This window comes from Coenobita brevimanus, chromosome 51 (genome assembly GCF_032717465.1).
Source record: "Coenobita brevimanus isolate Jiangsu-jjx chromosome 51, ASM3271746v2, whole genome shotgun sequence".
NCBI classification, from domain to species: domain Eukaryota; kingdom Metazoa; phylum Arthropoda; class Malacostraca; order Decapoda; family Coenobitidae; genus Coenobita; species Coenobita brevimanus.
Window position 1 is genome coordinate 4,971,907 of NC_137004.1, and position 25,000 is coordinate 4,996,906.

At 41.8% G+C, this 25,000-nt stretch overlaps 1 protein-coding gene across 1 annotated transcript in view; it reads left to right on the plus strand.

The window, feature by feature from the left end:
• Gycbeta100B (guanylate cyclase soluble subunit beta-1-like) overlaps positions 1-25,000 on the plus strand; it is a 141,042-nt gene that overhangs the window by 96,953 nt on the left and 19,089 nt on the right. Inside the window, exons 6-7 of the mRNA XM_080272473.1 lie at positions 461-614; positions 6,631-6,785. Coding sequence (XP_080128599.1) covers positions 461-614; positions 6,631-6,785 — 309 coding nt within the window. The remainder of the gene's footprint in view (positions 1-460; positions 615-6,630; positions 6,786-25,000) is intronic.

The window sequence follows — 25,000 nt, forward strand, 5'->3', positions numbered from 1 at the left end:
CGTGTTTGTAATCTGCAAGCTTTTAACATCTTACAAAGGTCCTTAACACCTTTTTCCAAGCGATTTATTTTACCTATGAGGCCTTACTGCCCTCCTCCGAGTTATATAAATCATTCTAATATCGACATACTCTGAATAAATAACACACAAAAGGATATTAACCAGCCATATCCAAAAATAAATCGCTTAGGAAGAGGTGTTAGGGAGCTTCCTTAACAGAGTAGAAAACGGGCCAAAATTCACTGTTACCTGTAGTTTTTATTTTATTTATTTATTTATTATTTATTTATTTTTTCACTTTGGCTGAAAAGAGGCATAAGGCCATATGTGTATCGCTTGAAATGTGTAGCCCCCCCCTTCTCTCTCTCTCTCTCTCTCTCTCTCTCTCTCTCTCTCTCTCTCTCTCTCACACACACACACACACACACAGGTCATAGCAGTCTCTCCTTCTACCCCTCAGGCCGTAGCATCGAGCCTTCACCAAGCGGACGTGGAGGTAGGGATCTTGAAGACGAAGGAGGAAGAGGGCCACGTACAGTTCCTTATTACCGAGAAGGACAGCCACGCCACGGACGTCATCAAGGACCAGACCCACGACCACATTACGGACGCTGGTGAGTGGGGAGGGGGAGGGGGAGGGAGAGAGGTATGGGAGGAGGAAAGTACAGGAGGGAGAGAAGGTAAAGGAGGACAGCCACGCCACGGACGTCATCAAGGACCAGACGCACGACCACATCACGGACGCTGGTGAGTGGGGAGGGGGAGGGGGGTTTGAGGAGAAGGGAGGGAGGGAGAAGGAAATAAAGAAGGAGAAAAGAAGATGTTAAAAGAAGTGAAGGAGGGAGAGAACAGGAAAAAATATATTTATAGTAATTTCACGGACATATCAAGGACTGGGCACACGACCACATCACGGACGTTGGTAGGTGAAGGGGGAGACTTAGGTGGGGGAAGAGCAGGGGGGAAAGAGGGGGGAAAAAGTACAATAGGGAGGGAAGAGTAAAACAATGGAAAGTATAATAATTTCCCCTTTTACTCCAAGACAATTTTTTTTTTTGTATTATTCATGATAGCAAAAAGTGGGTTTATTCCGCTTGGGTAGACATCTTGCAGTGGAGGGGTAAATGAAGGCTGGGTCTGTCTCTCCCTGCTCGAAAAGTTTGTTCTCAGATGAATAAAATCGTCTGGAGGCAGCAAGAATAACACTTCTATTAAATCGCCGAAGAGATGGGCTTACGTAGCATTTAGTCGCGTTCGGAAATGGTAAACCACATCAGTTCGATTATATATTTCCTGCTTTATTCGTGTTAATTACAATTTTATGATTAATACGGGGAATCTCAATCTCTCCAGGCCGAAAAAAATCCCTTCAAAGCTTAATAAAATCGTCCGGAGATAACAGTACCTGGAGACGTGGAAAACGGACGATTTTTTTGTCTCCCAGAGCTCTTTTAGTGGTGAACCTGGTGGACTGTTGGCTGAGACTTTCCTCTTGCAGTCCACCATCCTACTTTCAGGGGATAGGTAGCGACTGTCCATTGCGTTCAGTCCACCATCTTGCTTTCAGGGGATAGGGAGGGCGTTGAGAGGCTCTTGTATGACCTGGCAGTAGAGTCACCTTGCTATATCAGTGCCAGCACGTGAAGGCGTCCCTCTCTAGCCCTTGAGCCACCTGCGTCGCCCATGTTATTATTTTTATCAGTAGTAGTAGTAGTAGTAGTACCCCTTGATGAAAATATTAATAATTGAAGAATGTACTGCACAGCTCAACAACAACTACAAACTTAATCCAAACACGAAGATTAGAATTATGTTCTAATCCCAACACCTGATCAAGTTACACACCGTCCCCGTCTCTCAGCCTTCACCCTCTCTCCCCTCTCGCTCCACCCTCGCCCTCTCTCCCCTCTCGCTCCACCCAGCTCTCCACCCTCGCCCTCTCTCCCCTCTCACTCCACCTGTCACTTTGTCAACCTGGATTTTTTCACGTACCATGCACTTTTTGTCCTTCCACCCTTCCCCTCTGCCATGATCCCCTCTCTCGTGAAATCCTTTACCCTTTCTCCTTCATGTTCTGTATATAAGATTCTCCTTCCCTCCTTATCCTTTTCTGTCGTTTTATGTCTTTTATGTATTTATTTATTTATCGATCTATCTTTATCTAACAGTCTATATCTGTCTGTCCGTCTATCTGTCTGTCTGTGTCTGTCTATATCTCTTTCTTTCTGTCTGCTCATTCATTTGTTTGTTTATTTATGCACCTTTTTATTTATTCTCTTGTTTATTTACAGACAGGTGACTTAACTCCATCAAGCCAATGTCATCTTTCTCAGTTTTTTCTTTCTACTTTACGACGATTTTGTTCAGTATTGGAACCGTCTCTGATGTCTTAGGAGTTAATGAAGGCTTCGTCTAACCCCTCCAGTTCTTTAAAAATCCATCTTCAGGTGAACAAAATCGTCTGGAGAAAGGAGGAATATAATCAAACGTGCGTCATCGGATTGAAATGATTTAATTCAGGTAGATCCGGTGTTTAATGTTCACCTTCCCTCTTAATCCTCCCCTTCCTTAACCCCTTCAGTGCCATGACCTCTCGTTCCTGGTCTCCTTCTCCCTTCTTCCAGGTGATTAATTAGCACCTGAGGGGAAACCATTGAAGGTGTTACAAACTTAATCATAAACCTTCAGTGTGATGTCTGATTTTTTTTTTTTCCTTTTCTGTAATTCATTTTACATTTTTTATTTTTAAGGGATGTTAGTAACTTGGTGACGTCTTTGTGGTTCCTTATTCATCTTCCGGTTGATTTCTTGTACGGAAAGGGTTGGAAATGATCTCCCTTTGATCTTTTTATATTTCATTTCTTTTATTGTTCTTGACACCACTCTGACGTACGGAAGCGAAAGTTGGACCCCCTTGGAAGGACACAAGCTAAGAGTGAGAACAGTGGAAATGAGTTATTTGAGAGGAATGTGTAGAGTTGCATTGAGGGACAGACAGACAAATGATGAAATAAAGGAGCGTTGTGGTATTGATGTGAATGTGATTGATGTTGTTAAGATGTGGAGAGGATGAAAAATGAGAGACTGACTAGGAGAGTGTAAGGGGGGGGGAGAGAGGGGAGGCGGAACCAAAGGTGGGATGGAGGGATGAAGTGGAGCGATATATTAGAGAGGGGAAGGGGGGGTGTCTGAGTAGGAGGAAGGTCGGTCAAATGGCGGAGGACAGGACGACGTGGAGGCGATTTGTTTGTGGCCACCCATTACGGAATTAAGGCGTCTGGCAATAGATAGATAAAGAAATACAGAGATTTATTTCAGCTTAGGGAAAACTTTATTAATTATTTTTTTTTTTTACCGATAGCTTGTTTCAGATATCGAGGTTGTATATTAAAGCAGCGTACAGCCCCATGCAAAAATTCTGTTCCTCCTCCAGACCTTCAGTAACTCATATAAAACTGTAGCTCATTCACTTTAACTTGGCCCAGATTTTCAACCTTCTGTAGCATATTTTTTCGTAGTTCAGTGGCATAAAAATATATTACTACGGCTCCGCATCCATTCCCTAGCACTACTTCGTGACTGGCATCGTATTCTAGTGTTAATTTTTACATCCGAGCATTTAAGATGGAAAGATGATAATTTTGACGCCAAGTTAGAGAAAAAATCGTAAATTTTAAGCAAGACTGTATTTAGTCACTATAATCCGTTTCGTTAGTTAGCACTTGTTTTTATTTATTTTTTTTTAATGCAAGGAAAAAAGAACCAAAGGCCTAGCCCTGAAGATTAATACACGATTCTGAGCTACGGCGGCAAGGGAAGCGGAACATATTTTTTTCAGGCAATTGTACATTTAGTTACGCGATATTGTTACCCATAAGTCTGTTAAATTTGGCTTCAAAAAAAATTTCTTCGTAAATCCCTGGTATGTTTGGAACTTATGAGAGCCTTCAGTTTTAGCCACCATTTATTTATTTATTTATTTTTTTTTTTGCCGTACAGAGTGACTTCAGAAATTATATATGGCTGATGAAATAGTACATGCACAGGTGTTTCATGTTTTGTCCTGTGTATTGTAATGTTTAGTACACTGAGGGTAACGTACGTCCTTAAGTTGAGTGTACTGGTTATATTGCTAATGTTACGTTTCTGTTCCTAAATATTGCCTACCTCATTTACAACAGTGTTAAATTGGGCTATGATTATTTACAGTACAGCTTAACCTCTCACCGCATTTACAAAAGCGAGAAATTGGTTTATGGTCATTTACAGAAATTCCCTAACATCCTACCTCATTTACAACGTGGGAAATTGGATTATGGTGATTTACGGTACCAATTAACCTCCCACCTCATTTACGGCAGTGAGAAACTGGGTTCTGGTGATTTACAGTACAGAAGAACTTCCCACTTCATTTACAGCAGCGGTAAATTGGGTTGATGATGATTTACAGAATAGCTTAGCCCGTCACTCATTTTTTTATTTTATCAATGGGGAAAATTATAATGATGATTCAACCTTTTAGTTCTTCAGTTTCTTATATCAAAGTCTTTTCTCCTCCTCCTCCTCCTCTTTCTTCCCATCCCTCATTTGTCTTGCTCTCTCCCCTCTTTTCCTCCCATTTCCCCTTTATTACTGTCTTTATCTCTCACTGCTTACCACATAGTTTTATTATTTTTACTACTTACCCTCCACGTCACTCCCTGTCAGTCTCATTCTCTCTTCCAGTGTCTTCCGATTCTCTCTCTCTCTCTCTCTCTCTCTCTCTCTCTCTCTCTCTCTCTCTCTCTCTCTCTCTCTCTCTCCTTATGTTCTCCTTTCTCTCAGGTCTTATTCTTAATGGCATCTTTGCACCTCCTCGATAGCGATTTATTTTTCATATTACGTCTTAACACTGCCTTCTGTGCAATTTAGTTCTTTTTAATACGGACATTAGTTTGCGTCCGGAACATGCATGAGGATATTGAGGTTTAATGTCCAGAATAAATAGCTTAGAAAGAGGTGTTACGGACTCTCAAGCCTTCCGGGGCACAACCTATAAGCTCGTATTCTCGTAGATTAAGGAAGCTGCCTAACACCTTTTTCTAAGTGATTTATTTTGCTTATTATACCATACTGACCTATTCTGTGTTATATATATAAATCCTTCCAACATCGCCAGACTCTGCATAAACAACGTACAAAAGGATCTGAACCATCTATATCCTAAATAAATCGCTAAGGAAGAGGTGTTACGGATCCTCCTTACCCGACGAACAGACATCATAATTTTGAGTCAGCAGTATAAGTGACCATTTTGAATTTTCGGCTCCAAGTTTAAAATATCGAGGTTTTTTAATATACTGTCAGCACAACTCGTCTTTAAGATAGATAAATATCGTATAAAATTAACTTTGACATCGTATCAGGTACTTAGTTAACAATATTATGCTTAGATTTCGCCGTAAATGAAAAAAAATGCGAAATTGAAGAACGTCCATCTTGTCACAGAGTTTGAGAAATTGCATATTATCTTCTTTATTTCCAGCTAATTCAAAGCACAGCATTGTTTGGCAAGTAGCTGAAATTATCCTAGAGCTATTTTCACTTTTTTTTTCCTCTCTCTCTCTCATTTTTTAAAGATACGTAGTGACAATACGGAAATTATCAGTGTGGATATTTTCAACTTCGTAATACAAAATTCGCCATTGGTTACTAAATGATCACGAAAGATGGATAGGTATGTTGCTGTTTACTCTCCCATGTACTCCTTTGTAGCCCTTACACCCTCCCACCCCACCTACTCAACACCCCTTCCCTCTCACACCCCTTTAGCTCTCCTCCCATATCTGCCTCACCCCAGCACCCCTCTCCACACATATCAACTTCTCACTTCTCCCCCCACACCCCACTCCCGCAGTTACAGTCGTTCCGTAATTGTTCGTCAGAAACTAGTGGCTTTCATGCATTTTCAGGCACTTAATACGGCTGTTAAATCGCTGTCAGTCTCACAAATCTAACTCATCACTCCTGACAGCCCTTCAGTCTCTACCTTTCACCTCCCAATCCCTTGTCACTCCTCACTTCCCCTTATTCTCCTCCTCTCAGTTCTCCTATCACATCTCACACCTCACTTCTTACATCACATCATTTTCGACCCTTCATCTCTCATTCCTCATTTCCCCTCGCCCTTTTCCCCTTCGTTTCCCCTTACTCTTCTCCCCTCAGCTCTCATATCTCAGGTTCTTAACAGTGTCAGTCATGTGAATAGTGTGTCAAGCAGAAACTATATTGTCTTCACAGTAAAAACGGTGTCAGTGTTTTACTTTCTTCCTCTCAGATCAGACGTACCTCTCTCCCCGCCTCACTCTTCTTCCGTCCCCTTCACCCCTTTATCTCTCACCCTTCTTTCACCCCACACCCCTCTCTCTCCCCTGTCTCTCACCCCGCGAAGTCCAAAATCAGGCTTTGTATTTTCTACCAAGTGTGTTCATTCTACACCATGTTCAACGGGGACCTACTCATCCACCCCATCTAACCCCTCTCCCCGCATCCCTCACTCACCCCACTCACCCCTCACTCACCCCACTCACCCCTCTCCCCGCATCCCTCACTCACCCCACTCACCCCTCTCCCCTCTCTCTCACCCCACAGAGTCCAAGATCAGTCCCCGAACGTTCTGCCAAGTCTGTCCCTTCCACATCATGTTCGACAGGGACTTACACATCCACCAGTCCGGAGACTCCATATCACGAGTCCTTCCTGCTGTCAACTCCACTCCTGCCCTGGTGGATCAGCTCTTCGATGTGGTAGGTGGAGAGAGAGAGAGAGAGAGAGAGAAGGGAGGGGTAATATGTAAGCTGGAGGGAGTGGGGTAGGGAGTGGCTGGGAACATGGATGATAAGGAGGTAGAGAGAGAGAGAGAAAGAGACAGACAGACAGACAGACAGAGAGGACTTAAAAAGCAAAATAAGAAATTTGAAAGGTGATAAAATGAAAGACTAGCCTGGAATACAGATGATGATTGGAGAATAGGACACACACACACACACACACACACACACACACACACACACACACACACGAAAAGCTCTCTCCCTCGCCTTCTATACCCACGCCAAAGTTTTTTTCGTGCACATGTATACATTCCCACACAGACACAGACAGCCATACTTACATGAGCGTGAGCCTCTTCGGACTTCCTCAATCAGCGTTCAGCTTCTGCTCAGAGACGGACCACAAGATGAGATGGAAGAGGAGGACGAGCAGGAGGAAAGAAGTAGGGAGGTAGGAGGGAAGGAGTAAGATAGGGGGAAGAAATAGGAGTGAAGGATGTAAAGTGAGAGGGGTGATATAAGAGGGAGGTAGGAGGGAAGAGGAGGAGAGGAGGAGGATAGACGGAAGTGAAGGAGGTGGAAGGGAAGAGGATGATAGGGGAGGAAAGATGAAAAGGGACAAGAAGGGAGGAGAAGGGAGAGGGGGAGGCAGGTAACGTGGAGAGAAAGAAGGGAAGAGGGAGAAGAAAGTGTGAAGAAGGAGAGAGGGGAATAGGAGAGAGGGAGGATGGGAGGGGAGTAAAAAAGAGAAGAGAAGGGAGAGGGGAAGGCACGTAGATTGTGGACGAAGAAAGGAAGAGGAGAAAGAAAATATGGAGAGGGAGAGAGAGAGAGAGAGAATATCAGGGTCTGTTTTCCGTGAGACAGACAGCGGGGAGGAAGTTAGGACAAGTTATTTATGGGGAGAATATCCAATGCCATCAACCCATCTGAAGCCCACTCAACTCTGTCACCCCCACGGCTTCTTCCTCCCCTTCACGGTCTGTGTGTGTGTGTGTGTGTGTGTGTGTGTGTGTGTGTGTTTCGTTTCATCACGTACAGTTGCGGACATTATTCTCGATCCAATATTTTTTTTTTTTGGTCCAACCTTAATGATACTCTTACATATCGATCTTTTTTTTCTTTTTTTTTATCTAACCATTCTGACGCGCGTACAATATCATCGTCATCAAAATTCGGTGAGCCTTGACTCTGGAGGGGGGCGCCTTCACGTGGTGGCACTGATATACCTGGTCGGCGCCACTGCCCACTTATAAAAACGTCCCTCAGCTCCCTCCCTATCCCCTAAAAGGAAAATAGTAGGACAACTTCAGCCTGCAGTCCACTGGGTTCACGTTTTACTTGAACCTGGGACTGCAATTACTACCACTACCATTCATTAATCATCGCTCATTATTTCTTTATCGTAATTAGGTGTATCAGGATTTACTTCCGCGACTGTACATTTTTTTATTTTTTATACTTCTATCGATTTTTTTCTTTAGTTTTTCATCATGTCTTGCTTATTTTTTCTTTTTTCTTTTTTTTGTTTCAATCGATTTTTTTCTTCAGTATTTTCTCATCATATTTTGTTTATTTTCCGCTGTGTATCCCATAATGATTTTGGCCTCATTTTTTTTTTTTTTTTCGTTTTGTACTTTACCAAATTTGTCTTTGTTTTTACTGTTGATTTTGGTATTTTCTCATTATCTTTTTCTGTAGGCTACCTGGTTATTGTGTACTGTATTGTTGTTTTTTTATATATCTCCTCTGTATCATGACTATTGTATTTCTTCTGTATTTTTTGTTATCTGGCTTCTATTTTATTTTATTCACTGCAGCCTATTGTATTGTGTGTTTTTTTTCGCTATCTTTTTTTCATTTAATAGTTTTCAGTGTTTGCCTTTTATTTTTGAACGTTTTATTTTTCTTCTATATGTGCAATTTTTCTTCCGTATTTCTATAGCTGTGTTATTGTTTCTGAGTTTTTTCGTCTCTTGTTTGTTGCTTCCTTTATCATCACTGTGTTCTTTCTACAGTTTTTTTTTTATTTTTATTTTTCGTGTGTAGCATCTTTTCTTACTACTATCTTTTCTGATCTCTCTCTCTCTCTCTCTCTCTCTCTCTCTCTCTCTCTCTCTCTCTCTCTCTCTCTCTCTCTCTCTCTCCATTCTACTTCTGAGTCTTGTCTCTTCCGTACTTTGCTTTAATTTCCTCCTCCTCCTCATCCTCATCATCATCATCATCATCATCATCATCATATTTCTGAGTCTTTTCTCTTCAGTACTTTTCTTTAATTTCCTCCTCCTCCTCCTCCTCCTATCCTTCCTTCCATCTCTTTTCGTCCTACCATCCTCCTCCTCGTCTTCTTCCTCTCCCCGTCTTATCCCCTCCTTCTTCCTCTTCCCCCTCCCCCTCCTCTTCCCCCTCCCCTTCCGGGCACCGCAGGACAGGCTCATGAGATAAAGCTGTGAGATAAAGTTAGGTGAGTGGACGTGAGAGGGGCTTCAGGTGAGACCCCCCTTAAAAGACCTCGCTCATTCGTTTTTCTTAGAGAGAGAGAGAGAGAGAGAGAGACAGAGAGAGAGAGAGACCCCTATTCCTTGGCTCTGTGTCGAGGCTGTTTCTTTTCCAGCCATCTCTCTCTCTCTCTCTCTCTCTCTCTCTCTCTCTCTCTCTCACACACACACACACACACACACACACACACACACACACACACACACACACACACACACACACACAAAGGGAGAGAGAGGAGGGGGGGGACTTAAACACTTGGGTGAAAGCAGGTGAAATGTGTGGGGCAGGGAGTGGTGTGTCATCCATCAGGGAGAGGGTTGGGTGGTCACTGAGTTAACCCTTCGTACTGACGGAAGTTTAGGGTGGGGATAATGAGGAGGAAGAGGAGGAGGAAGATAAAGAGGAAGAGGAGGAGGAGGAGGATAAAGAGGAAGAGGAGGAGGAGGAGGATAAAGAGGAGGAGGAGGATATAGAAGAAAGGTGCTAAGAGGAAGGTGATGTCATTGAAAGGAGGAGGAGGAGGAGAAGGAAAAGGAGAAGAAGAAGCAAAAATCAGGGCAGGGAGTAGGAGTCATAGCAGGTAGAAGAAGAGTAGGAAGAGGAGGAGAAGAAGGAGGAGGAGGAAGACAGGTCAGTGACGAAGACGAAGAGGAGGAGGAAGGTTGTGAAGGAGGAAGAGGAAACTGGTGGAGGAGGAGGAGGAGGTAGGAGGAAGGTGAAGTCAGGGTGATGAGAAAGACGAAAAGAGGGAGGAAGTTAGTGGAGGAGGAAAGGGAAGTTGGTGAGGAGAGTGAATGCCGTTACGATAAAGATGCGGGATCATCAGGGCAATGTTATGGTACTCAAGGTCCAAGGAGAGAAGGTCTCTTCGTGCGCACATTCTGATGACGTCAGGTGGGAGATAAACGGGCGGCCGAAGGTGACTTCCGTTTTCTTTTAGGGTATACTGCTTTTTTCTGAGGTAATATAATGTTATACAGCTTCGCCCCCAGAACTTTCAGCTGATCATATTATGGTTAAAGTGTTTTCATTGCATAATTAACATTTCTACTAGTTAATGGGGATGCAACAGTTAACGAGAGAGAGAGAGAGAGAGAGAGAGAGAGAGAGAGAGAGAGAGAGACAGACAGACAGACAGACAGACAGACAGACAGAGACAGAGAGATGGATTGGAGAAAAAAAAAATGAAAGCGGTGATTTGGAGTCGGGGAGGAAGAGATGGAGGAAGGGGAAGCGAGAAGGAAAGGAGAAAGGAAGAAATGAAGGAGAAATTGTGGAAGGCAGAGAAGGAGAGCAAGACGGGAGGGAGGAAGAAGCGGTAGGGAGGAACGGGAGAGAAAGAAAAGTGATTGGGCGAGAAGGAAGGGAGACACAGTATTTGCGAATGAAGTAAACGACGTGAGCGAAGCAAGGAAGAGAGTAGAAGGTATGGAGAGAGAAGAGAAGAGGAGAAAGAGGTGGAGGAGGGAGCTAGAAAAGTGGAAGAAGAGGAGGGAGGATGAAAAAAAGAGAAAGGGAGTTAGGGATGGAGGAAGAGAGGAGAAGTGGAGAATGAGGAGGAGGAGGGAGAGAGAAAAGGAAGGGAGAAGGAGGAGCAGAAATGGAGAGATGGACAGCAGAATGGGGGAAGAAAGGACAAGGAGAAGGAGGAGCAGGTGGAAGATGGAGGGAGGTAATATCTGTACTAATGAAAGGAGAGAGAGAGAGAGAGAGAGAGAGAGAGAGAGAGTATAAAATAATGGGTTTTAAAGGGAGTGAGGGTATAGCTGAAGGGATAGATAGGTAGATATGAGGGAAGAGTGAGAGAAAATGGAGGAAAAGAAAAACGGGAGGGCAGGATGGAGGGATGAGAGGAAGGGATGGAGGGGCAGAGGAAGGGAAGTAGGTAATTGGCTCAGGGATAGAAAGATTGAGGGAACGGGTGAGGGAAATTGGAGGGAAAGGAAAGTAGGAGGAGAAGTGGGAGAGAAGGACAGCTAGTGGAGGGAGGGAGGCAAGAAGAAGAGGAGATGGAGGAAAACCTTGAGGGAAAGTTGGTAGAAGAGAAAGAAGAAATGGAGAACGAGGAAGGAAAAGAAGGGATGCGGTTACGGGAGAGTGGAGGGATTCGCTAGAAGGATAGATAGTTGGATGGAAGGAGTGAAGGAGGGAATACTTGGAGGGATGGAGGGAGTGGATGAATGGAAAGAGTTAGGGAGCAGTGAAGGGCGGCAGGGAGTGAAGGAATGGAGAGAATGATGGATAAGTGGAGGGAGAGAGGGTATAACGGGAGGGAGGGAGAGAATGCATAGAAGGATGAAGGAATGAAGTTAGGGAGTAATGGAGTGAAGGAATAGTGGAAGGAGGGAGGGAGTAGTGGAAGTTAAAGAGTGAGGGAGTGATGGAGGAAAGGAAAGAGGGAATGGAGGAAATAAAAGAAAGAGGGAGTACTGAAGGAAAAGGAGGAAGGAATAGAGATGTGAGAGAAAGAAGCAGTAACTGAGGGAAGGGTGGACTACTCCGGAGAGATGAGGAAGTGGAGAGAGTGAGGAAGAAAGTGAAGAGAGAAGAAGGGGAATGAGGGATAGATCAGCAAAATGTAGACTGCAGACACGGGCTTCCTTTGTGTTAACCAGGTCTTGTCTCTTATACAGCTGGACCCATTTCTTTCTAGTGTCTTCATCTTGAGGGAACCTGAAGAATTTGATGTTACTATCTTTCCTGCTGACTGAATGGCATCCAAATACTGCACAGTTAAGTGGCATCTTTCTGTCCTAGTAGCAGATAAATATATGGGAACACCGAGCTCTCCACCATTGCGGCCTAGGGAAACTACTGTAAGTGACTGAGTGGAGTGAGTAGCTGTCTCCCACGTGACGTCATGCGCCAACCAGGTTGAATTCTCTCCCGGGCTGAACAGACCTTCTCTCCTTGGACCTTGATGGTACCATGCTAAAGTCTATGGGATTGAAGCACCACGTCCGAAAAACATTAGGGAGTGACTGACGGACCGACGCCATCGTACAATAGTCTTTCGCACCTGTTTCACTTGAGCAGAAGCCCCCGCCAGGTAGGAGACAGGTAATAAACACGTAACAAACAGGTAGTGAGAGCGAGACTACCTGTGCTTTTATGGGGAGGGAGTGAGCGACGATCTTTGCTCTTGCGGCCGAGAGAGAGAGAGAGTGTTGCAGCCAGGTATACAAGTGGCTCTACCCCACGGATATTACAATTGCCACTTAATCAGGGAAAATACGTGTGCATGCTGGAGCCACGGATTTAGAATGTCCGTATTTCCGTATTGATGTGTTCGCAGTTCCTCTTACGTGCCTGCCTCTTCCTTCATGTGGTCCCTTTGTACTCCTTTTGTGGTGGTGGGAAGTAGGATGATGATGATGATGATGATGATGATGATGATGATGATGATGAATAGATGAATTGACGGATTTCAGGATGTGTAGGTATGTATATGGTGGTGTGTGTGTGTGTGTGTGTGTGTGTGTGTGTGTGTGTGTGTGTGTGTGTGGAAGCCATCCTGTTCTAGAGAGAGAAAGAGAGAGAGTTATGTGACGGTATGTGTATGGAGACCAGCACAAACACCCTCATATATTGGCCTCTTAGCGCGCACGCGCACACACACACACACACACACACACACACACACACACACACACACACACACACACACACACACACACACACACACACACACACACACACACACACACACACACACACACACACACACACACACACACACACACACACACACACACACACACACACACACACACACACACACACACACACACACACACACAATCTCCCTAATTCACACTTTCACCATCGCTAAGTGGTCGACGGCGTTAAGTGGAGAGCCTCAAGATAATCTAAGAAGACATGATTCCTGCCATATGTCTTAGAGGATACCCTCGAAAACAGGCATTTGTGTGTGTGTGTGTGTGTGTGTGTGTGTGTGTGTGTGTGTGTGTGAGAGAGAGAGAGAGAGAGAGAGAGAGAGAGTCTTTATTGGGAGCCTTGGATTTTCAGGATCTTCTCAGCTCCAGTGAAGGTTCCTAACACTTCCCCTTCAGCGATTTACTCTAGACATTAGTGCCATTTTCTGTGTTCGTAACGGAGACTTTGCTGGAAAAAAAAAACCATGGTGAAGAAAAAAGGAGGAAATGAATATATTTTTTGAGTTATTAAAAAAAATGAAATGCAAACTATTATAACACACGCAATAAATAAATAAATAAATGAAATGCGGGGAATAAAGGGAATATTTATCATAGTGTGAGATACAAGAAAAGGAAATAAGAGAATTAAATATTTGCTGACCGTTCGTCGCGGAAATAAGATGCCATTAGCTTAGATATACGTCATTTCCTCCCTGGCCTCTCTCTCTCTCTCTCTCTCTCTCTCTCTCTCTCTCTCTCTCTCTCCATTATTTTTGGCACAAGATACCCTCAGTGTTTATTTTTATTTTTTTTTTTTTTTTGTAATGGTGAAAATGAATGTTGTGTTTCTCTGCCTCTCTCTCTCTCTCTCTCTCTCTCTCTCTCTCTCTCTCTCTCATTTTTTTCTCTATGACAGATACCCCTTCAAAGTGGAAATGACGACACGTCAATGGTCATGACACGTTATCATAGTCCGGCATACGATTTTTATTATTATTATTATTATTATTATTATTATTATTATTATTATTATACAGGTCGGTGCTTTGATGCGTATTTTGGAATTTATGTGTGAATTTTTTTTTTATCCTTTTTTTACTATGATTTTAATTTTTTAGTTTTTGGCGTGTGGTTAGAAATGAAAATTATTGTGATTTCGTTTTGGGGGGTTGGATGTGTGTGTGTGTGTGTGTGTGTGTGTGTGTGTGTGTGTGTGTGTGTTTAGATATTTACCTCTAAGCCCTTATGTTTGGAAGACAATAAGCTTTCACTGTTTCTTAATGCTAGTGTTTATTTGTGTTCTTGTGTGTTTGTTTTGTGGTCATGTGTGTGTGTTTGTTTTGTGGTCATGTGCTCTTGAAACCTCGTGTACTTTTTCCTTTCCCTTTGCTGCCGTGCTCTTGTGTGTGTTTTTCCTTTTTCCCAGGGGTGTTTTGAACTGTTTTTCGCCTGCTTTTGTGTTTGTTTCTTGTTCCTGTTTCTGATTCTTGCCTACACCAATTATCAAAATGGGAAATGGGTGTATATTGATGATGATGATGAGGAGGAGGAGGAGATGATGATGATGATGATGAGGAGGAGGAGGAGATGATGATGATGATGATGAAGAGGAGGAGGAGGAGGAGGAGGAGGAGGAGGTGGAGGAGATGATGATGATGATGATGATGATGATGAGGAGGAGGAGGAGGAGGAGGAGGAGATGATGATGATGATGATGATGATGATGAGGAGGAGGAGGAGGAGGATATGATTACGATGATGGTGGTGGTGGTGGTTCTGATGATGATGATGATAATAGTAAATATGATGTAATATTTTGTCCTTGCTTTTGAGGTCTAATTTATTGGCGTGTGCTTACCATGTACTCATATGTACTGTACACTTGTGATCATTAATTCCTTTACATCGCCTCGAAATGATCAGAACCTAGTGAACTCTTTCTAAATCAACTCTAATCATTTTACTTTATCTTGGCCTAAAGTTGACATCTCTCTCATTTGCTCTAACTTAGCCTGAAATTGCTCTCTCTCTCTCTCTCTCTCTCTCTCTCTCTCTCTCTCTCTCTCTCTCTCTCTCTCTCTCTCTCTCTCTCTCTCTCTCTCTCTCTCTCTCAAAAAATAAATCGTTTGCCTATATTAAGTGTGACATCATGACAGTAGTGGAATTAACCTTCTTCATGATCAGAATAACTCTCGCGTTCCATTCCAGCTTCCCCCAGACGATTTTATTCAGGTTAGAGTAAGCCATAGGAGCCTGAGAGTGTTAATGGCAGTAAATATACAGTTATGTGCGTGTGGGTTCGTGTTCCCCTCTGCTTAGCTGCCAGTGGTTGCGTTTTTGCGTGTGTGCGTTTGCGTGCGTCGGCCCAGTGTTGTGTGTGTGTGTGTGTGTGTGTGTGTGTGTGTGTGTGTGTGTGTGTGTGTGTGTGTGTGTGTGTGTGTGTGTGTGTTCAATAGCAATACACTGAGGATATACGAGTTTTTTTTCTCTCGGTGACCTGTTCTTTTTTATATGTGTTTGTATATGTCGCTGTTTGCTTGTGTTTGCTGATAGGTGCTTGTCAGTGATGGGATGTGTATTTGTGGTGTGCTTGTTATGTGCTGTGTATTTGTTGTGATGTGTTTCTGATATGAGGACTGGTGTGTGTTTGTGAGGCCTGGTATATGCTTGTGAGACCCAGTATAAGCTTTTGAATATTAGTGTACTCTTGCCTATGCCTGAGAATCGTCCCACTTGCTTGCTTCTCCCTCTCTTCCTTCACCTGTAATTACACACCTCAGAGGACATCAATTACCACACAGCTCACCCTCAAAATATATATGTATATATATATATATATATATATATATATATATATATATATATATATATATATATATATATATATATAGGGAAGGAACAGAGCTGGTTGTCATTGGTGATGGTGGTTGTGGTGGAGATGGTTTGATGTATGTGTTGGTGATTTTGTGGATTTAAGGAAAGTGATGGTAGTTGTGATTTTCGGGATGGTTGTGGTGAAGATGGTGGTGGTGATTGTGACATGGTGGTGGAGATGATACGATCGTGGTGATTGTGTGGATGTGAGGAATTTGGTGACGCTTGTGAGATTCTGGATGGTTGTGGTGAAGATGGTGGTGGTGACTGTGTGGATTTAAGAAAGTATAAAGGAGCAATAGAATAAGCATAAAAGGATAAGGAAAATTTTGAAGGTTAGAAAGGATTATTTTATTTAAGACACTGTGAATGGAAGTATTTATAGTGATTAATTAAACAGAGAAAGATGCTAATTGAGAGAAGAGAATGATAACCGAATCAGAATGACGGATGCAGGAGATAAAGGATAGTTTATAAGAATGAGGATGATAATATTGATATGACAGAGGTTAGAGACGAGAAAAGGAATTAACAAGATAGACGAAAGCTTCAGATATGAAAGAATATAGCTTTAAGTAATGAGAATGATTATTAAAGTTGCAAACAGAAAATGGGACATCGGATAAAAGAAAATGTATATCAGTGAGATAGTGAATGATTTAACTCTCTCTCTCTCTCTCTCTCTCTCTCTCTCTCTCTCTCTCTCTCTCTCTCTCTCTCTCTCTCTCTCTCTCTCTCTCTCTCTCTCTCTCAATACAGGTACCGTTATCCCTTTCTTATCCGAAGCAAGTTTATTTTATTCCGGGTAACGGCAGGTAATTGCCTTGAAGAAGCTTTAAGAAAAACCGGAAGGAGGAATAATTAAGGACTGAGCTGATAAGAAAAGATAAAGAAGATTAAAGAATTAAGAACATTTAGAGTCGAGAAAGAAGAATGAAAATTGAAGTGATGATGATAAAAAATAATAAGAATGGAGGAGGAAGCCATGAGATAAGATGAAGAAGGAGAAAGGCGAAGGGCTAAGATAAGAAGCCAAATGTTGATAAGAAAATATTGAGGTGATTGAAGGATGGATAATGGAGAGAGGAAGGAGTGGAGGAGGAGAGATTGACGGCTGAAGGAAGGCTTTTAAGTGAAGGAGGAGGAGGAACGAGAGAAAAATAAGGGGAAGGTAGGAGGAAAGTGGGTCATGAGAGAGAGAGAGAGAGAGAGAGAGAGAGAGAGGGAGCAAAACAGTGACAGAAATTAGAAAGGAAGATAGAGAAAAGAAAAAAGACAGAAAAACTTGAGGGACACTCAGTGGAGCGCATCTCTCCGACAAGGACAACGTAATTCCTAATCCAGAATCTGTAATACGACCCTGATCGGTCCCAAAAGTTAATCGATTGTTCCCTGGGACATGGGCTATCTACCCACCAAATTTGGTCCAAATCTCTTTTTTAGTTTTTGAGTAATCTTGCTAACAAACAGACAGACTAACAAACAAACACACAAACAAGGGTGAAAACATACTCTCCTTGCCTGAGAGAGTAAGAAAAGGTGCAAAAATGAGACAGGTGGAATAAGAAAGACAAGAGGTAGGAAAAAGGAGGAAGTGACAGAAGGACTGGAAGAAGAAAATAAAGTAAAAGAAAAATACCGAAGAAAAAAAAACAGACGGAAAGAAAATGGAAAACAATAATCTAAACAAGAGGAGGAAAATATTTGGAGAAAATTAATAAAGAAGAAAAAAAGGAAGTTGTAGATAAAAATTGATAAAAATTGTGAGTAATGAATAAAGGAAAATAAAGCAGCGTGAAAATGAGGAAGATAGAGAGAGGAGGATTGTGAGTTAGGGTGAGAGTAAGATGAATTGAAAAGCCTAGAGGAGGAAGAGAAAATGAGAGGGATGTGTAATGATGATTGGTGATGTTGATGATGGTGATGATTAAGGATGATAATGATGATTGGTGATGTTGATGATGGTGATGATTAAGGATGATAATGATGATTGGTGATGTTGATGATGGTGATGATTAAGGATGATAATGATGATTGGTGATGTTGTTGATGGTGATGATTAAGGATGATAATGATGATTGGTGATGTTGATGATGGTGATGATTACGGATGATAATGATGATTGGTGATATTGATGATGGTGATAATTAAGGATGATGATGATTGGTGATGATTAAGGATGATAATGATGATTGGTAATGTTGATGATGGTGATGATTAAGGATGATAATGATGATTGATAATGTTGATGATGATGACTGATGATGATGATGATTGCTGATGATGATTTATGATGTATGATGATGATTTATGATGATGATGGTGATGAAAGACGAAAAGTTGAGAGTAAGAAAGAGCACTTAAGAAAATGAATATGATTAATGAGAAGGGGATGAGAGAGAAAAAATAAAAGAAGAAAGAAAAAGATAGTAAATGAGATGAGAGAGAAGGAGAGTAATGGAGAAAAAGGGAGGATTGATGACTGAGGGAAAGAGAGAGAGAGAGAGAGTAGGAATGAAAATAATGAAAGTGAGATGAAAGAGGAAGAAGAGAATTGGAAAAAAAGGGAGAATTAATATATAACTTATGCGAGGAGAGAAAGAGAGAGAGAGAGAGAGAGAGAGAGAGAGAGAGAGAGAGAGTAGAAGATGCAACAGAATGAAAAGAGTGGCAATGAGATGGGAAAGAAGGGGAACTAAGGAAAAAGGATGGATTAATATTAAATTCATGCGTCTTTAGCTGAGAGAGAGAGGGGGGGGGAGGATTTTTTCGGAAATAGTTGAAGTAACGAAAAAAAAGAAAAGTGAGATAAAGGAGAGAGAAAAAGTGGAGGATGGAAGAAGGAGTGGCAGAAGAATGGAATGAAAAATACACACACACACACACACACACACACACACACACACACACACACACACACACACACACACACACACACACACACAGAAAAGACAGCAAAAGAAATAACCAAATCATGATAATTATAAGCTTGATAGATTACAATGACAAGAAGAGCAAAACATCAGAAAAATATGTAAAAAAAAAAAGAAAGAATTTTAGATAGAAATATGGATTGAGTTAAGGAAGAGAAAAGAAAGATGAATTAAGTGAAAGGGAGAAGGATGAAGAAGTGAAGATTTTAGGTCAAGAAAAAAGCATGGAAAGCTGAACAGACTTAAGGCCAAGGTGTATTTCTTAAGGGAACTTTGGGGGTAATTTTAAGAATTTGGATTTGCTGGTGAGAGTTTACAATAATTTTCCTGAGTGAAGAGTTGCAAGAAATTCCTTTATCGTTCGACCGTCTTGCATAGAGCATACGTAGAGGTAGTGCAAGATGAAGTCCCGCAATTTTAAGATGAAGTCCTGCAATTTTGAGATGAAGTCCCGCAATTTTGAGATGAAGCCCTGCAATTTCAAGGTGAAGTCCTGCCATTTTGAGATGAAGTCCTGCAATTTTAAGATGTACTGCAATTTTGAGATGAAGTCCTGCAATTTTGAGATGAAGTCCTGCAATTTCAAGATGAAGTCCTGCCATTTTGAGATGAAGTCCTGCAATTTTGAGATGAAGTCCTGCAATTTTAAGATGAAATCCTGCTTAATTTTAAGATGAAGTCCTGCAATTTTAAGATGAAGTCCTGCAATTTTAAGATGAAGTCCTGCAATTTTAAGATGAAGTCCTGCAATTTTAAGATGAAGTCCTGCAATTTTAAGATGAAGTCCTGCAATTTTAAGATGAAGTCCTGCAATTTTAAGATGAAGTCCTGCAATTTTAAGATGAAGTCCTGCCATTTCGAAGTGACTTATTTTCCATAGAGCCATTGGAGAAGAAAGCCTGCCTGATTGTGGGGTAAGAATGGGAATTTAGAGCATACTGGCTGTCTGTGTGTTCCTGTCAGTCTGTTAGCATCCTGTCTGTGTGTTCCTGTCAGTCTGTTAGCATCCTGTCTGTGTGTTCCTGTTAGTCTGTTAGCATACTGGCTGTCTGTGTGTCTGTCAGTCTCGTCTACCTGTCTCCACAAAGCAGAATAATCCAAACTGTTAGGCATCAAATTAAAAAGTGTAATCAGTTCCACATGGAAGATGATTTTTTTAATTTACTCCTATCATAACCAATAATAACGACACTTCAAGTAAAATTAATGTCAGCAGTAACAGTGAACCGTATTCTCATCGGTCAAGGAACCTCCCTAACACTTTTCCCAAAGCGATTTATTTTCCTTATTGCACCTTACTGTCCTCCTCTGTATTAATGTAAATCCCTCCAATATCGCCTTATTTTCCACACCCAGCGTACGACAGGATATTAACCAGCCATGTCTAAAAATAAATCGCTAAGAGAGAGGTGTTAGGGAGCGTACTTACCAGGACGAGGATACGAATTAGTGAGTTTTCAGTTCACTTTCTCAGTATTCGTTGACATGCACGTAACATAATCTTCGTGTTGAGTTACCAGATATGTTAACGTTTTACATCAAACATGCACAATTGAAGGAAATTTCTTCTTCAAATGGAGGTGTAAATGAGTGCCAAAAATGTTATACTATTTGGTATAGAGGGTCATAGGAGAGAGAGAGAGAGAGAGAGAGAGAGAGAGAGAGAGAGAAAGAAATGGGGAGGTACAGGGTTAAAGAATAAATTGGGGAGACGGGTTATAGGAATGATGAGGGGGAGAGAATAGAAAGCAAAAAAGGATGCTTGAGAAAAGAGAGAGAGAGAGAGAGAGAGAGAGAGAGAGAGAAAGGGAGTAGAGTAAGAAACGGAATGAAGAGTCGAAATGAGATGAGAGAGAGGGAGATATTGTGAAAATAGAAAGGATTAAAGTAAGATCTGTGCAGACCTTGGGGGAGAGAGAGAGAGAGAGAGAGAGAGGAAGATAGGGCGTATGTAAAAAATGAATAAGATTTAAATGTACAGAAAAATAAAAGGAGAGAGGAGGAGAAGAAACCAAAGAAAGTAACTGAAGTAGATGAGAGAGAGAGACAGACAGACAGACAGACAGAGAGAGAGAGAGACAGACAGACAGAGAAATCCAAGAAATCCTCAGACAGAAGATAGAAGAAGGAAAGTCGCAAATAAGAGAAAGCGCTAAGGAAAAGTGACGGAAATTGCCTGGAAAGGAAGCGAGGAGGAGGGAATGCAAGAAGGAAAATTGAAAAGGAAATTAAAGAGTGGAAAGGAGAAAAGAGGAGGGGAAATGGAGGAAAAAAAAAGAGAGAATGTAAAATATGCGCGGATATACTGTAGCTTGGAGAGAGAGAGAGAGAGAGAGAGAGTGAGAGAGACTGTAAATATTAAAAACTAGCAGCCAGGCTAAAAGGTGTAGAAAAATTATTGGACAGAAGAAAAACCGGGGAAAAAAAAAAGATTAAAAAAAAAAAAAAAGCGAGAATGAACTGAGCCGTGTTTAATGGAAAGACAAGAGAGAGAGAGAGAGAGAGAGAGAGATTTACATTACATTGTTACACAGATCTTACAGTTAATGGTAGATCGACTGGTCTTAATAGTTATGGGAAAACTTACTCTCTAATTGCAAAAGTTTAAGACAAGGATAGGAAGGCAGATGACTCTCCTTCCCCTCTCCAAACCTTCCACTTCTTAGTCTTGCCCGAAAGAAGGGAGAGTCAATACTTTATAGGATTATTGTGAGTGAAGGAATTTGTTGAGGGTAAAGTTTTTTTTTTAATGACATCCGTGCTTGCGAGGAGAGCGGGTGTAATGTTTTGCCCGAAGTGTGTGTGTGTGTGTGTGTGTGTGTGTGTGTGTGTGTGTGTGTGTGTGTGTGTGAGAGAGAGAGAGAGAGAGAGAGAGAGAGAGAGAGAGAGAGAGAGAGAGAGAACGGGGGGAGGAGTAGAAGAAGAAAAAAAATGAAAAGAATGGAAATGAGATGGGAGAGAAAGGGAACTGAGGAAAAAGGAAGGATTAATATTAAATTCATGTTTCATTGGCTGAGAGAGAGAGAGAGAGAGAGAGAGAGAAAGAAGGATTTTTTGGAAATAGTTGAAGAAGTAACGAATAAGAGAGAAGTGAGATAAAGGAGAGAGAAAATGGAAAATGGGAGAGTGGCCTAAATATGGAATAAACACACACACACACACACACACACACACACACACACACACACACACACACACACACACACACACACACACACACACACACACACACACACACACACACACACACACACAACGAGAGAGAGAGTGTGTAGTTCTCAACGACTCCATCCTCTATCCTTATTACCCTCATTGCTTGTATCCTGAGGTAGATTGGTCCTAAGTAATACGAAGTACTGTTTGATGGGTGACTGTATAAACTCCGAACACTATGAACAGCAAGTAAAAATTTATAGTATATGTATGGTAATATTATGGTGAAATATTTGACTCTCCCTTTGCTCCTCTCCTTCCCCCCCTCTCTCCCCATCCTTCCCCATCACCCCAGCTAAAACCTATTGAACCTTGAACACAGATTGAACTCTGAACACCAATTGAACCCATCCACATCCCTGCAACTGTAATGGCCTAGATAACAACGCTAAAACTGCACCATAACAACAATAACGCATCCAGTTACCGAAGGGGCGTGATGAGGGATAGCGTTGATGATGATGCTATGTTGAGAGAGAGAGAGAGAGAGAGAGAGAGAGAGAGAGAGAGAGAGAGAGAAAGTATTAATAAAGGGGGGTAGAGAGAGGAAGGAAGGAGAAAGTGGAAGAAAAGAGGAGATGAAAGCGAAGGGTTTTTAAGAGAATGTAGAATGAAGGGTAATAATCGAGAGAGAGAGAGAGGCAGTGATTAACTAGATACAGTAGCTGCAGTAATAACTCAGCCATTCACAACCATCAGATAGAAATAGTTCAGGTGGAATTCCAGAAATCTATATCGTTTTTGGCCATCAGAGAAAATTAGAGAGAAATTATAGAGCAATCATCTACGTCAGTCAGAGAGAAGTGTTGTGTTGAAATTATACTGCTGCATCAATTACAGCCATTTGATAGAATTACTGAAGTGTAATTCTAAAGCGCTTTGTCGTTTCCAGTCGTCAAATAGAAAAAGCTGTATCATATGTATCAAGACCTTGCCTTACAAATTCATCATCATCATCATCGCCATCATCATCATCATCATCATCATCATCATCATCATCATCATCATCATCATCATCACTCCAACCTTGTTATTATTATCACAAGTGCGTTTGCTGAAATCGGCGTGAGGTATTGCTTTACTCGGTGTGTGTGTGTGTGTGTGTGTGTGTGTGTGTGTGTGTGTGTGTGTGTGTGTGTGTGTGTGTGTGTGCCAAAGAATTAAGCAATATCGCTGGCAGCTAAACACAACACCTCTCCTCCTATTGGCTTTCATATACACCACTGTGATGATGGTGATGATGATGATGATGATGATGATGATGATGATGATGATGATGATGATGATGGACCTGAGGGAGTTAGTGTAGATACCGCATTTATTTATTCTCCTATTATTTCCTCTATTTTTTTGCTTCCAATTTCTCTTGCAGGGAACAATTTGCGGGCTTCTGGCCTTTGGTTCCTTCTTCCTCGCATATATAAAAAAATAAATAATGCCTTCAACAAGATTATGTGTTTTTCTGTTTTTAATCTTGATATCTCTAGACGGCTTGACTTAAATTTGAGACGTCGTGAATGAGTAAAAAAGGCTATATCTGACCACCACACTTGGAAAAATGTCTTCGAGGTGAATATAACTCTCTGGAAATAAAAAGAAAAAAGGTAATTGGAATGACAGTGTTAAATTAGAGCCTTACAATAAATGACTGCAAAATAATGGCGCTGTCAGTATTGAAGGTTTGAATAATGAATGAATGAAGGTATGGCCCCATTTTCGTTGGGATATTTGATGACCAAACACTATACTCCTTTTATACTAACTTGGCCCAGATTTTCATCCTTTTCCAGCTTATTTCACGTAGTTCAGTGGCGGAAAAAGATAATCCTACGGCTCTGCATCCTTTCCGTAGCACTTCTTCGTGACTGAGACCGTATTCTAGCGTTAAACTGTTCTTACAACCCAGCATTCATGATGGAGAGGTGGCGATTTTAGGTCAGGTTCGAGTAAAACGAGTACTGTTGTGTTTTCATTTTTCTGAATCTTGCCTACCACTTAAATTTAAGAAGGAGCATTTAGAGAGTGCAGCACACACACACACACACACACACACACACACACACACACACACATTCGAGTAAAACGAGTACTGTTGTGTTTTCATTTTTCTGAATCTTGCCTACCACTTAAATTTAAGAAGGAGCATTTAGAGAGTGCAGCACACACACACACACACACACACACACACACACACACACACACACACACACACACACACACACACACACACACACACACACACACACACAGGTATACAGCGCATCTTTCGGCTAAAAATCTTAGGAGTAGGCTGCAAACTGTCACCATTCGCTCTTTCCGCTGTCACCTCCTTCCTCTGGATTTAGTCAAGTTCCATAACTTTCTTGTGCTTCCCTTGTCATTGGCGTTCGCTTGTGTGTGCAAACTTGTAATCTTTACGAGAGAGAGGGAGAGAGAGAGAGAGAGAGAGAGAGAGGGACGGAAGGCGATGAGGAGGAAGGGGAGTAAAGGAGGACAAGATTTTGAACTTCTTATATAGAACCGATTTCTCTGTCACTCTTTCTGTATATCTGTATGCACACACACACACACACACACACACACACACACACACACACACACACACACACACACACACACACACACACACACACACACACACACACACACACACACACACACACACACACACACACACACACACACACACACACACACACACACACACACACACACACACACACACACACAAATATTAAGTTGTTACTCAACACCGACGTACGCTTAGCACCGAGATATAAGGACGAAACGAGTACAAGAAAAATGAAGGGAATTTATGAAGATATAAAGAAAAGCAAAAATCAGAGACACACAAGAAGAGTGACGTACAACCTTCACCAGCAGTAGACAGAATTGTGACGCCTCCATTGCGGACCCACCCAGGGGAGTAAGTTACGGAGCGGCATGTGTCAAGGAGCACCTGGAGGGGAGATGATGCCCACACCGTGCAGAAACTTTGCCCTCGAGT